Source organism: Ostrinia nubilalis, chromosome 3 (genome assembly GCF_963855985.1).
Source record: "Ostrinia nubilalis chromosome 3, ilOstNubi1.1, whole genome shotgun sequence".
Taxonomy (NCBI): domain Eukaryota; kingdom Metazoa; phylum Arthropoda; class Insecta; order Lepidoptera; family Crambidae; genus Ostrinia; species Ostrinia nubilalis.
The window spans coordinates 5,407,184-5,420,197 of NC_087090.1; the positions used below are offsets into that span (position 1 = coordinate 5,407,184).

The 13,014-nt window shown below is 35.9% G+C and overlaps 3 protein-coding genes across 3 annotated transcripts in view; 2 read left to right on the plus strand and 1 right to left on the minus strand.

The window, feature by feature from the left end:
* The first annotated feature begins 2,640 nt into the window (after positions 1–2,640).
* Positions 2,641–5,574, plus strand: LOC135087685 (pre-mRNA-splicing factor syf1 homolog). Its single transcript, XM_063982432.1, has 2 exons — positions 2,641–2,817; positions 3,061–5,574. Exons 1-2 carry the CDS (start codon positions 2,779–2,781, stop codon positions 5,566–5,568), a joined length of 2,547 nt encoding a protein of 848 aa, XP_063838502.1. The 5' UTR covers positions 2,641–2,778; the 3' UTR covers positions 5,569–5,574.
* On the minus strand, positions 5,569–8,227 carry LOC135087686 (F-box only protein 42). The gene is made up of 3 exons (XM_063982433.1): positions 7,896–8,227; positions 6,585–7,813; positions 5,569–6,462 (listed from the first exon to the last, which is right to left on the minus strand). Exons 1-3 carry the CDS (start codon positions 8,053–8,055, stop codon positions 5,992–5,994), a joined length of 1,860 nt encoding a protein of 619 aa, XP_063838503.1. The 5' UTR covers positions 8,056–8,227; the 3' UTR covers positions 5,569–5,991.
* Positions 8,228–8,650: 423 nt separating this feature from the next.
* Positions 8,651–13,014, plus strand: part of LOC135087699 (mitoguardin) — a 75,157-nt gene continuing 70,793 nt past the window's right edge. The window contains exons 1-3 of the mRNA XM_063982452.1: positions 8,651–9,003; positions 9,076–9,232; positions 9,448–9,585. Coding sequence (XP_063838522.1) covers positions 8,905–9,003; positions 9,076–9,232; positions 9,448–9,585 — 394 coding nt within the window. The 5' untranslated portion in view covers positions 8,651–8,904. The remainder of the gene's footprint in view (positions 9,004–9,075; positions 9,233–9,447; positions 9,586–13,014) is intronic.

Sequence of the window (13,014 nt, forward strand, 5' to 3'; positions counted from 1 at the left end):
CGCTTTTTTTGGAAATATCTCATTTCCTATGGGTTTTTTGCTATTTGTATTTATTATCAATATTGTAGAATACTAAATTCTCTACAAATTTTATTTAAATTTTTTTTTTATACGGTGAACCGTTTTCGAGATAGAGGGCGGAGAGCGCGCGGTCACTGCATCACTTCAGGTCAACTTAAGCGGTTTAGGTTTTTCATACAAAAGGATTTTCCCGCTAATTCCCGTGGGAATTTCGGTAATTACTTGTTGTAAATAAGCTTTAAGTTTACTAAGGTACCTACATGCCAAATTTCAAGCGTCTAACTTCCGTTAAGCGTTTAGATTTTTCATACAAAAGGATTTTCCCGCTAATTCCTGTTCCCGTGGGAATTCCTAAGTAAACTATAACCTGCCCAGGTGTATGAAGAATAATTGTACCAAGTTTCGTTAAAATCCGTCGAGTAGTTTTTGTTTCTATAAGGAACATACAGACGGACAGATAGACAGACAAAAATTTTACTGATTGCATTTTTGGCATCAGTATCGATCACTAATCACCCCCTGATAGTTATTTTGAAAATATATTTCATGTATAGAATTCTGTCCGTCTGTATGTTCCTTATAGAAACAAAAACTACTCGACGGATTTTAACGAAACTTGGTACAATTATTCTTCATACACCTGGGCAGGTTATAGTATACTTAGGAATTCCCACGGGAACAGGAATTAGCGGGAAAATCCTTTTGTATGAAAAATCTAAACGCTTAACGGAAGTTAGACGCTTGAAAGGACAATGGGCAAAATGGTACCCGGCTCCAATAGATATGTGTCTAGTATCGTTTGAAAGGTCTTACCAAAATGAACAACTTTTACTATGACCACCAGCCTCAGATCTGGTTGTGTACGAAGATATACATACTTTTTTGCAGAATGGTACCCGGCTCCAATAGTTATGTTTGTAATGTCATTTGAAAGGTCTTACCAAGACGAACAACATTTACTATGGCCACCAGCCTCAGATCTGGTTGCGTTCGAAGATAAAGATACTTTTTGTGTAACCTAAGTATCATACAGTATGAAGGGGGACGCGCTCGGGGCAGGGCACCGACGAGATCGTCGGACGCGGTGAGGAAGACGGTGGGCGGGAGTTTGCATCGTGCGGTCCACACAGCTTATAATGACCGCAGTCTGTGGAGGAACACTATCTGTGGTCGCGATCCTCATCAGTGAGGGACCGAGGAAGAAGAAGAAGAAGTATCATACGTGTCCATCGTATGGTACTTAGGTTATGCGAGGCAGGAAGGGTTTACTGCTCCAGCATCCTTCCTTAACTCTATAATTATATTATTGATGGGGATAATTGTGAAATATATATTTTTATTTAAAGAAGTAGGTACTACCCCCTTATTAATAAAAAGTTACACCCAGGAAGAACCCTGGATTAAAATGACATTTCCATACCAAATGACAATTCAAGCCAGAGTTCAACTAGGGTGCAACTTTTACCAATAAAGGCGTTAAAGTTTTATTACTTCTTAAGGGTTTTATTATGGGTTGCTAAAGCGAATAAATCCACAAGACCCAATAAGTCCACTCACAAGATGGACCGACGACCTCATAAAGGTAGCGGGAAGGGGCTGGATGCAGGCCGCCACCAACCGGCCATTGTGGAAATCATTGGGGGAGGCCTATGTTCAACTGGACGTCCTATGGCTAAAATGATCATGATGATGATGATGAAAGCGAATAAAGGGCTAATAGCTTGGGTAGTTCATCGTAGGTATAATCCTTTCCTTTTCAATGCTTCTTTTAGTTATATTAATAGATTGTAGTCATAATACATACTCGTATACATGGATGATTGTGTTATACTTTCATTATAATACTTAGTGGAATTACTACTTTCAAAACGTGAATTAGAACTGGCCCCATAGCAGACATTTTCCTACATCTAAAGGCCTTTTAAAATATATATTGGTTATGGCTATTGGAGCGGGTACCACTTTCCATACATTTGTGCCCATCATCCTTTGGCATGTAGGTACCTTAGTAAACTCAAAGCTTAGTTACAACAAGGAATTCCCGAAATTCCCACAGGAATTAGCGGGAAAATCCTTTTGTATGAAAAATCTAAACCGCTTAAGTAGACCTGAAGTGATGCAGTGACCGCGCGCTCTCCGCCCTCTATCTCGAAAACGGTTCACCATATAAAAAAAGTTTTTAAACAAAATTTGTAGAGAATTTAGTATTCTACAATATTGATAATAAATACAAATAGCAAAAAACCCACAGGAAATGAGATATTTCTAAAAAAAGCGCAAAAAACCGATTTTTGTGACCGTTGACCTTGAAATTTAATAGTTGCTTACACCCTACCATATGTAGGTTTTGAGACAACTTTTAGGGTGTCAATATACACGTATTTACAGACTTACAGCTGGGTATCTCGAATTCCGAGGTGAACTTACTATAATGACTGGACTAATATGGAATTCTTGATCGTTGTTGACTTTTTCCGTAGTAGTCCAAACTATAATTCCAAAGCAAAAAAAGTTAAATTAAAAAGAAACTAATTTTGTCTCTGGCTAGCTTGGCTGGGTTGCTGTCATAGTGACAGACACAGATTAGAGAGTATGAGTTTTATATGTCTAAAGGTGACAGATTTGGTTGGAATTTTCGTTCTGATACGGAAAAATTAATTTCTCTAATTTATTTGCCCGCTAGGCCTTCATTTTGTATGAATTGAGTGGCTGTAGTAAACTTTCGACGTTTAATATACCACTAATAATTAAAACAAGATGCCTCAACTTGATGGCAAAGAAATTGGAATATTTTTTGTAAGTTTGAGGTTACTTTACTGTTGTTCTATAAACTCTCTTTATTATTTTATCTTAGATGTTTTTTAACCTTTCATTGTATATGTATAATATTAATAATTGATATAGCACTCACGTAACATGAAGATTGTGAATTGCTAAATTTTTAAGTGATAATTAAATTCGGAGACTGGAAGGTCTGCTTCTGCAGATTTGCAATTAAAATTGTATTCACTTTTTCATATAAGTATTTGCTTTTTTCAGAGTGAAGAAGACTTACCATATGAAGAAGAAATTCTTCGCAACCCATTCTCAGTAAAACATTGGCTTCGTTACATAGAGCACAAGAAAGGAGCTCCTAAACATGAAATTAATATAATATATGAAAGGGCTTTAAAAGAATTACCAGGGTCATTCAAACTATGGTATAATTATCTGAAATTGAGAAGGAGTCAAATTAGAGGTCGCTGTATTACAGATCCATGCTATGAAGATGTTAACAACTGTTTTGAGAGATCCTTAGTATTCATGCATAAAATGCCTAGAATTTGGATGGATTATTGCACTTTTCTGACTGATCAGTGTAAAATAACAACTACAAGGAAAGCCTTCGACAGTGCTTTGAGAGCATTGCCTATTACTCAACATCATCGCATATGGCCATTGTATTTAACTTTTCTGAAGAAGCATAACATACCAGAGACTGCAATTAGAGTCTTTAGAAGATATTTGAAATTGTGCCCTGAAGACACAGAGGAATATATTGATTATTTAATATCAATTAACAAACTAGATGAAGCTGCTTTAAAACTAGCTCATATTGTAAACAATGAAAATTTTCAATCCAAACATGGCAAATCAAATCATCAACTTTGGAATGAACTGTGTGAATTAATATCTAAAAATCCTGACAAAATTCACTCACTTAATGTGGATGCCATCATCAGAGGTGGTCTTAGACGTTACACAGACCAATTAGGTCATCTGTGGAACTCTCTAGCAGATTATTATGTTAGAAGTGGTCTATTTGAAAGGGCTAGAGACATTTATGAGGAAGCTATACAAACAGTCACCACAGTTAGAGATTTCACTCAAGTTTTTGATGCCTATGCCCAATTTGAAGAACTCAGTCTCAGCAAAAAGATGGAAGAAGTGGCAAAAAAACCTAGCCCCACTGAAGATGATGATGTTGATTTGGAATTAAGACTGGCTAGGTTTGAGTACCTCATGGAAAGAAGATTATTGCTTTTAAATTCTGTACTTCTCAGGCAAAATCCTCATAATGTAGCTGAATGGCACAAAAGAGTGAAGTTGTATGAAGGAAAACCCCATGAAATTATTGATACTTATACTGAAGCAGTTCAAACAGTAGATCCTAAATTGGCTGTTGGAAAACTGTATACATTGTGGGTTGGCTTTGCAAAATTTTATGAAAAAAATGACCAGATAGAAGATGCCAGACTTATCTTTGAAAAAGCAACACAAGTTAACTATGCTAAAGTTGATGACTTAGCATCAGTTTGGTGCGAGTGGGCTGAAATGGAAATAAGACATGAGAACTATGAAGAAGCCCTGAAGTTAATGCAAAAAGCAACTGTTTTACCAAGCAGGAAAGTAGCCTACCATGATGATACTGAAACAGTTCAAATGCGTTTATACAAATCATTAAAAGTTTGGTCCATGTATGCAGACCTAGAAGAAAGTTTTGGGACTTACAAGTCTTGTAAAGCAGTTTATGATCATATTATTGATTTGAAAATAGCCACTCCTCAGATAATCATAAATTATGGTCTATTCTTAGAGGAACATAACTATTTTGAAGAAGCTTTTAGAGCATATGAGAAAGGAATTGCACTTTTTAAGTGGCCTAATGTGTATGATATATGGAATACCTATTTAACCAAATTTTTGAAACGGTATGGTGGATCCAAACTTGAGCGTGCCAGAGATCTCTTTGAGCAATGTTTGGAACATTGTCCACCAGAGTTTGCAAAATCCATTTACTTGCTGTATGCTAAACTAGAGGAAGAACATGGCTTAGCAAGACATGCCATGTCAGTGTATGAAAGAGCAACAACAGCTGTGTTGCCAGAGCAGATGTTCGAAATGTTTAACATCTACATCAAAAAAGCTGCTGAAATTTATGGAGTGCCAAAAACTCGCCAAATTTACGAGAAAGCTATTGAAACTTTACCAGAAGATAAGGCGAGAGAAATGTGCGTGCGCTTTTCTGAAATGGAGACTCGTTTGGGAGAAATTGACCGAGCTCGTGCTATCTACGCTCATTGCAGTCAAATGTGTGATCCTAGAATCACTGCTGATTTTTGGAATACATGGAAGGAATTTGAAGTCAGACATGGCAATGAAGACACAATGAGAGAAATGTTACGAATAAAACGAAGTGTACAAGCTACATATAACACTCAAGTCAACATGATGTCAGCCCAGATGTTGAGCTCAGCAGCTCAAGCAGCTGGAACTGTATCGGATCTCGCCCCGGGCATGAAGGACGGCATGCGCATGCTGGAAGCCAAGGCTGCAGAAATGGCTGTCCAAAGCAAGGGCAACATTATGTTCGTCCGAGGAGAAACCCAAGGTCTTAAAGAAAGTACAGAAAAAGTGGTCAATCCTGATGAAATTGACATTGATGAAGATTCTGAAAATAGTGATGAAGATGAAGAGATGGCACCGGTGCAAAAGAAAGAAATACCAGCTGCTGTTTTTGGTGGACTTGTATCTGAAAATAATAAGGACAGCAATGATGTCAATTGATACAAATAAATCAGTTTATTGACAAAAGCTTAAATTTTACACTTTCCTATACACAAGCCTCTTCTTTATTTACAACATAAATCACAGAACACAGTTTTTAATTTAATTTGAATCATAGCTGATTTGTTTTCGATAATAATATTGTGTTCCAACAAACTTTTTGCATAATTAGATTATGGTAAAAGTAATAATATACATACATGTAATTATATTAGTGTAAGTAAAGATGTTTTGAATGAACATCTAATTAAATTGAATATAGTGCTTAGGGATACATACTAGTTAGGTTTCTAATTTGAGCTTGAGAAAAATAAAGAGAGTATTCTTTGCAGATACATGATGTCAAATAGCTTAAAATATGTAGCTGTTATTATGTCAATATTATTAAAGAAAAGAAAATAAAGCTCAGTATATGATAGTTGGTTAAATTATATCTCTAGGAGGTGTAATAAAATGTAGAGAGTTAGAATACAAATTTTGATGTTCTGAATAATTCAAAACACTAATATCATTATGAACACCGCCAAACATTATCAATTCACCATTTCCTTTCACCAATGAATACATAACTAATTCCTCTGGAGCTCCACTCATTTCGCCTAAACGAGGGCATAGCCATGAAACATAATTGAGTGAATTTCCATCTAGAATTGTTGAAATATCTAAAACATGCATAGTCAAAGTATTTCTTTTAATTTTCTTCACTGCTGGCGGCCTATGTTGGTTTGGTGGTGGTGAATCTTGTTCTCTCCTATTTTCTAAGTGAGCAATTTGTCTTTGATTTATGAGATCATTTTCAGGGGGTGACTCATTAACAGCTGGATCACATGCAAATGCAGCCATCCTATATTTATTTGCTTCTTGCAATTGCCTTACAATCTTCATCCCTTTGTTCTGAAAAATTTGAATTTAGTAAGTTAATGTACATCATTCAAATAACCTCTGCATACAACACACTTATACTGCATAAACATGAGGGGAATAGTTACAACAAAATAATTTATTTAATTTATCACCTTTGTTTTATTTCGTCGTAAGGTTGAATCCTTCTTTCCAAGATCTAGTCCACTTCCAGATTGTTTAGATTCAGAACTGGGTCCAGCTCCTGCATTACTATTTTCAGAATCACTGTTTTCTTTTGATGTTGAGGGATTTTGGATATCATTTTCACGACTAGGACCTGCTACAGGTTCATTATTAGGAGGATTTGGAGAGACCTGTTGTCTTGCTGTATTAACAGAAGCTTGTCTGGGCAGCACACCACGTCTTCCATTTATATTCTGATCTCTATCTAAGGGTCTCTGTAAGCTTTGTTCCACTCTAACGGATACTGGTGCTCCCTCAGGTCTACTCAGTGCAGATAATCGTACAGCAGAGGTGACCAAAGGCTTTGCTGTATTCCATCCGTTCCTACTTCTACTCAGACTTACAACCTTGTCACCAACCCTGCATGCTGGGTTGCACCAGATGTTGGCAGAGGCCCACTCCTTATTTTTCACTGCAAGTTCTTTCCAGGTCCAAGTTGGACCTTTCATGGTCAACATCCAACAATCACTATAAACAAATCTGTTGTGTAAAGTTTGTACTCCACCTAGTAATAACAATCTCTCTGAATCTATGCGGATAAGTGATTGGGCATATCTTGGAGATGGCCGTGGTTTAGTTGTAGCTTGTTTTCTCCATGTAGCAGTAGGAATATCAAGCACCCATATATCATTTGAACATTGTATTTGAAAATTTTGAACAGGCGACATGACCAGACCCCCAAAGACAACCATTTCATCACCTTTTATACAAGCAGAATGTCCTGCCATTGGGGGTGGGGGGTTATGGGCATTGAATAATATCCATTTATTTGTGTTGACACAGTAAAAATGCATTTCATTGAACATTGTAACATTTTGGTAATATTGTGACAATGAAGGATATGTCCATCCCCCAAATACTATTAAATAATCTTTATAGTGAACCATTGAAGTGTAAGCTTTAGGAACAGGATAAGTTCCAGTAGCCAATGGTCTTATCCATTTCCTTTTTGATAGGTCGAATCGCCATAAATCATTGAATGAGGTTGCATTTGTGGTACAACCACCAAATATGTACATGTTATTCTCCAACACACAAGCTGCATGTGAAAATCTTTTTGTGATTGTTGGTACCATGTCAGTTGGAGCAATATTTTTCCATAAGATATTGAATTCTCCTACTGCTTTAACAAGTTTCAGGGATGTTTTGCGCAATACATCTGAAAAAATACATAATGGTAAAATTTTTGTAAGTTAAGCTACTTATTTATCTAATTAGAAAACTTTAAAATGGGAACTTACTTTGACCGCAATTGTACCATCGTCTACATACTGTCATACAATTCTGCAAATCTTTGTATGGTGGTAAAAATCCAAGTATGAATTCTAGAACCTCATCGGGTAGATCTTCAACTGAACTCTGCAGTGTTTGCTCTCGCAGGGATTCATGAATTACTTCCATGTTGTCGTAGATACTACTTTTATAGATTTATTAGGAAGGAATCATAATTATTGTAAAACATGAACCGACGTCGGTATCATCAGGAATTATCCGGAATTCCTAAATATTACAAGAAATAGTAATATTATTTTGCAGCAAGCAAGCATTTACTTCATTTATTTTGACATTTTTGACAATTTAAAATGACTGACAGTAACTTTTTTTTTCTAGTTTCGTGCTGTTGTGAATTCCGAATTTTATTAAAGCTGCAGTCAGTCTCTCTTTCTGAGCTCCCTTTTTTATTGTCTTTCATGACTATTGTTATAGATTTCGTAACAATCTATAACATATTGTTTGCGTAACGAACGAGAGTTGAGTGAGGCCATTAACAAACACAAGCTAAGCTTGTGCATGAGTCGTCAAACTTACAAAACTCTTTCTATCTCCATTGCAGAGCAAGGAATTTCGATTGAGAGATTCATTATGCCCTCTCCTTATCAACTATCTTCACGCAAAAGCATTTAAAGTTTTTACATAATTATGTGTTTCATGTATTCCTAAACGAAACCAGTATGTCAAATGTCATTATTGTCAATGTCAGTCAGCTGCAGCTGCTGTCAGCCAAGTGAGTGGCTGCGGGAATTTTGAGTTGAATAATTTCTTCTGAGTGTTGGTTAGTTTTGTTGAACGGTCTGCGGAAAGTGGGAATTAATTAATTAAACAAACAAACTTTTGACTCATAAAAACTGTGGAAATAAAAGTCAAGTGATATTGTGTTGACACATAACCTAAGTGTTCTGATTACATCAATACATAGTCCATGTCAGTATTGTAAATAAATCCTAAAACAGTATACATACGAATTACAAGATGCAGCTGCTGATACAAGCTAGCCCTTTAGTGAATAAATTAAAGCATTGGCATCAAGCAATAGGTTTCAGTGAAATACAGCTAACAACTTCTCAAAAGGTTTGTTTATCTTTATTTGTTTAATTCAAATCAACATTTTGTCATCAATACTACTATTATTTGTTTCCATAGGTGGTTCTATGGAGCATTGGTGTGGTTGGGACAAGTGCTATGGTAGTGGGAGTTCTGTCCAGATATTTAGCAAGACGGCGAGCAAAGCCTATTTTAAACCCCAGGATTCAACGAGCTATTAATAAAAGAATATCTCGAATGAGGAGTCCCAATGGAGGTAATATATAAAACATTAGTTGAGTGCTCAAGTTTATTATTATCCCCTGCTAATTTTACACTGTTATGTGCATATTTTAATTACAAACTTTAATTAACTACAAACTTATTTGTTATGTAGGATGTAGAGAGAGCCTATCTGAATAGTTAGTAAATCATATTTTATTGATCCTTAATAATACAAAAATCTTATTCTATTATTTATTTAACTTGCAGGCATGGGATCCATAGCTAGCAGTGGTGGTAGGAGCAGTCCTTTAGGATTCAGTGAGAGATTATCACTAGCATCGGGATCTATTGGATCTGGTGGGGGTGATGCTGCCCCTTTATCCCCTCAACAACTAGGTGTCATGGGTGAGTGATAATGAGATTTTTTTAGCTATGTCAATTTATGTATTTCGAAATACTTATTCATTTCTCGTTTCGGTGTAACAGCGCCATCTATTGTCGAGTAGTTTAATTATTACTTAATATTTCTGTGATAAAAATCTCTGCAAAGTACCTATTATTCATTGTGATTATAAATTTTAAAATGTCCGCCGTTATACCCATTTATTCACTAATTTTAAATGTAGGTTCTTAGTTTTTCCGTATTAAATTTTTACCCAAATTTTTCTTAGGGATGGGTTGTATCAAAATTTTTGCAGCGCCATCTCTTGTTGAGTAGCTATATTACGTTCTTTATAAAAGCATAATTGAGTATTTGAACCATTTTATACAAAAGGGTTACATTTTTATTACAAAGATGGCATGACGATAACAAAACAAAAACGCGAATCGTTGATTGATACTAGCTTTTGCCCGCGGCTTCACCCGCGTGAAATTTAGTTTATCACATATCGTTATTTATAACGATAATTTAATAATTTATTATAGCCTAAACATGTTATTATTTTTTATTTTATTTATTATTAGGCATACACAACAAGTAACAATCACAAATAATATATAAAGAAAGTAACTTATGCTTAGATCTAGATCATCACTCAAATAACGTGTACACACAGCATGGTTAAAATATTGCGTAACCAGTATTATATTATTGTCTTAATTAACAGTATTAAATATAGTAAGTTAGTTTTAAAACAAATAGGTAACAATACTAGCTATGTCAAAGTAATGCCCGAAGAGGAAGCGCAGTTGAGGATCTTTTTGACGCTGCGACGGAATCGGACGTGCTTAGGCTCAAAAATATCGAGATCTAGTGATATCGATGTTTTGCTATCGTTCTGTAGCAGTTCATCGTAAAGCCGACACATTCGTACTACTGGGTTGAAAAAGGACGTGTTATTCTTGAATACTTGCAATACAAATGTCTTTTTGCGGTTTCTAGAAAGAATTCTGGCGTTAAAGTTAAGCAAGGAAAGCAAAATAGGGGAGTCAAAGGCAGAGTGCAAAATCTTATGTAGGTGAAGAAGATCCTGTTGCTTTCTACGCACTATCAATGGTGTCAACTTGAAGTGGCGAAGCCTGTCCTGATAGGACCAGTTTTCGGTGGAGTCCGGCTCTGAAGGATAAGATCCTGAGGCATTTTTTTGTACCCTTTCAATTCTCTCAGAGTGAACTGTGTAGCTGGGTGCCCAGATTACAGAACAGTATTCTAAGCAGCTTCTGACAAGGCTATAGTAGGTATAAAGAAGACTTAGGTTGTTCTTAAATTGTTTGGTTGACCTAGCCACGAAACCAAGCACTCTGAGTCCCTTAGATATGATATGGTCATAATGATCTCTGAACGTGAGTTGATCGTCAAACAATACGCCAAGATCCCTGACGACTGTCGACCGATGCAACTTATGACCATCCAGCTGGTAATCAAAGAGGACTTTGTGTTTTTTTCTTTTAGTAAAAGAGATGATATGACACTTACCAACGCTTAGAATTAGACCGACACCATGATGATATTGCATCGAGTTCGCGTTGCAACCTGAGACAATCACTACTGTTTGCTATGGTGGTAAAGATTTTTAGATCATCCGCATAAAGAAGACATGGGGACGATAGGAGATCAACGAGATCATTGATGAACATCAAGAAAAGCAATGGTCCCAGTTATTCTGGGTTATAAACAATAATACTGTAAAATTTCAACAAAATCCGTTCAGTACTTTTTACGTGAAAGTGTAACAAACATCTAGACATCCAAACTTTCGCATTTATAAAATTAGTAGGATAACAAGGATTTGGAATGGTGTCAGAGATTCATCTTACACACCTTCCTACTTACAAAGTTACAATATTTTGGACTTTTACAAATCAAGCTTATAAAAGTCGCGCAAGACTGACGATTTGAATTCATGAAAATTTATCATAGGTGTTCTTTTATTTTATGATGAAAGATTACTTATTTTATTGGGTAATGTCCCAATTTCGTGCAATGGTTAGGTTACGTCAACTGACAGCTGGATTACACTAGGATATTGCACTCTTCCGTTGGACTACGGCACAAAGTGACTACTAGAACTTACAAGTGCTAATATCATTTATCACTGCAGCCATTTCATAGTTAATTAATCTTCTATAATATAAAAATTAATCGGAAAATGTTTTGGTAAGCGCATAACTCAACAACGCCTGGATCAATTTTGCCAATTCTTTTTTTTTAATGTTCGTTGAAGTTCAAGGATGGTTCCTTTTACGGCGAGAAAAAATCGAATAATTTCCGGGAAAACCCTAAAAACAGCCTTTTCGGGCGGATTGAAAGCTAGAATTGTTTTTTACACCTAGTTAAAAATTATCTTTTAAAAATGTTTAAAAGATATTTTTTACATAAGAAGTTACTTTATTTTGGTTGTTTTGTTTGCTGCAATCTGCATCTGCATCAGCCTGCAAGTTTGAAAAAATGCCAAGATGTTGAGCTGGAAATTCTCAATTTCGCGTGAAAAAGTATGAACATGTTTACATTGCCTTTTCTTTTGACGCTGACTGTACCTACCTTTGCTTTTTTTAGCAATGTTATAGAATCTACCTACACTAGTTAAGTACATAGTTAAATTTATTGCACCCAGCGCACAAGGCGAAAGATGTTCAACTTTATTCAAAGTCACCTTGAATCTAAACTACTACAATAGGTACATTTTGATGAGCCAATCTACATTAAACTTTTATTGGTCGTCATCTTCAATGATTCTGTACGGAAAATTTTGAAAACACAACCAATAAAAAAATACATAAATATTGAGCATAAAAGCCTGCAGCAAATAATTACACGGTTATTGTGAAGTCTGTAAATCTACAGGTGTGAAAGTAATGGGGCAAATAACATTGAAATCAATGCTATCAAATCCTTCGTCCTCAATACAGGCACGATTTCTGACGTCAGGGTGCGTCAGCTAGCTAGCTTTCATGTTGCAAAGGTCCTTAAGCTTAAGCAAGTAGATATTAAAATGTAGAATTATGCGTACTCTAGGTACCTATAATAGTTTATTAATATGATAAAATTAAAATACTTGTCTATATTCGGTGTAGTGAATAATCAACCAGTAACTTATGATCATCCTGTCATCGCTTTCGTTTAAAAAGACATAAGAGTCTATTAAGTAGGTAGGTTTAATTATTTTCGGAAAGGATGACCGCTCCTGACTCCTGAGTTCTTGTTACGGGACTACTATTCCCACCTCTCGTTCCCACCGCTGCTACTCATGTGAGTCCAGTGTAGCCAGCCAGTTGATTTCTTGTTGTTAGGCAATGTCATGAGATGAGAGATTGCTGTGTTGTCTTTCGCATGACCTGCGTGGCTGCGTTGACAGCTGATAAACTGATGATACCAACCTTCACCGATTGTCT

Coding starts and splice junctions, on each gene's coding strand:
- LOC135087685 (XM_063982432.1), top strand. CDS start 2,779: ATGCCTCAACTTGATGGCAAAGAAATTGGAATATTTTTT. Junction 2,818..3,060: donor AAGAAATTGGAATATTTTTT/GTAAGTTTGAGG, acceptor TGCTTTTTTCAG/AGTGAAGAAGACTTACCATA.
- LOC135087686 (XM_063982433.1), bottom strand. CDS start 8,055: ATGGAAGTAATTCATGAATCCCTGCGAGAGCAAACACTGCAGAGTTCA. Junction 7,814..7,895: donor ATGGTACAATTGCGGTCAAA/GTAAGTTCCCAT, acceptor GTATTTTTTCAG/ATGTATTGCGCAAAACATCC. Junction 6,463..6,584: donor TACGACGAAATAAAACAAAG/GTGATAAATTAA, acceptor CAAATTTTTCAG/AACAAAGGGATGAAGATTGT.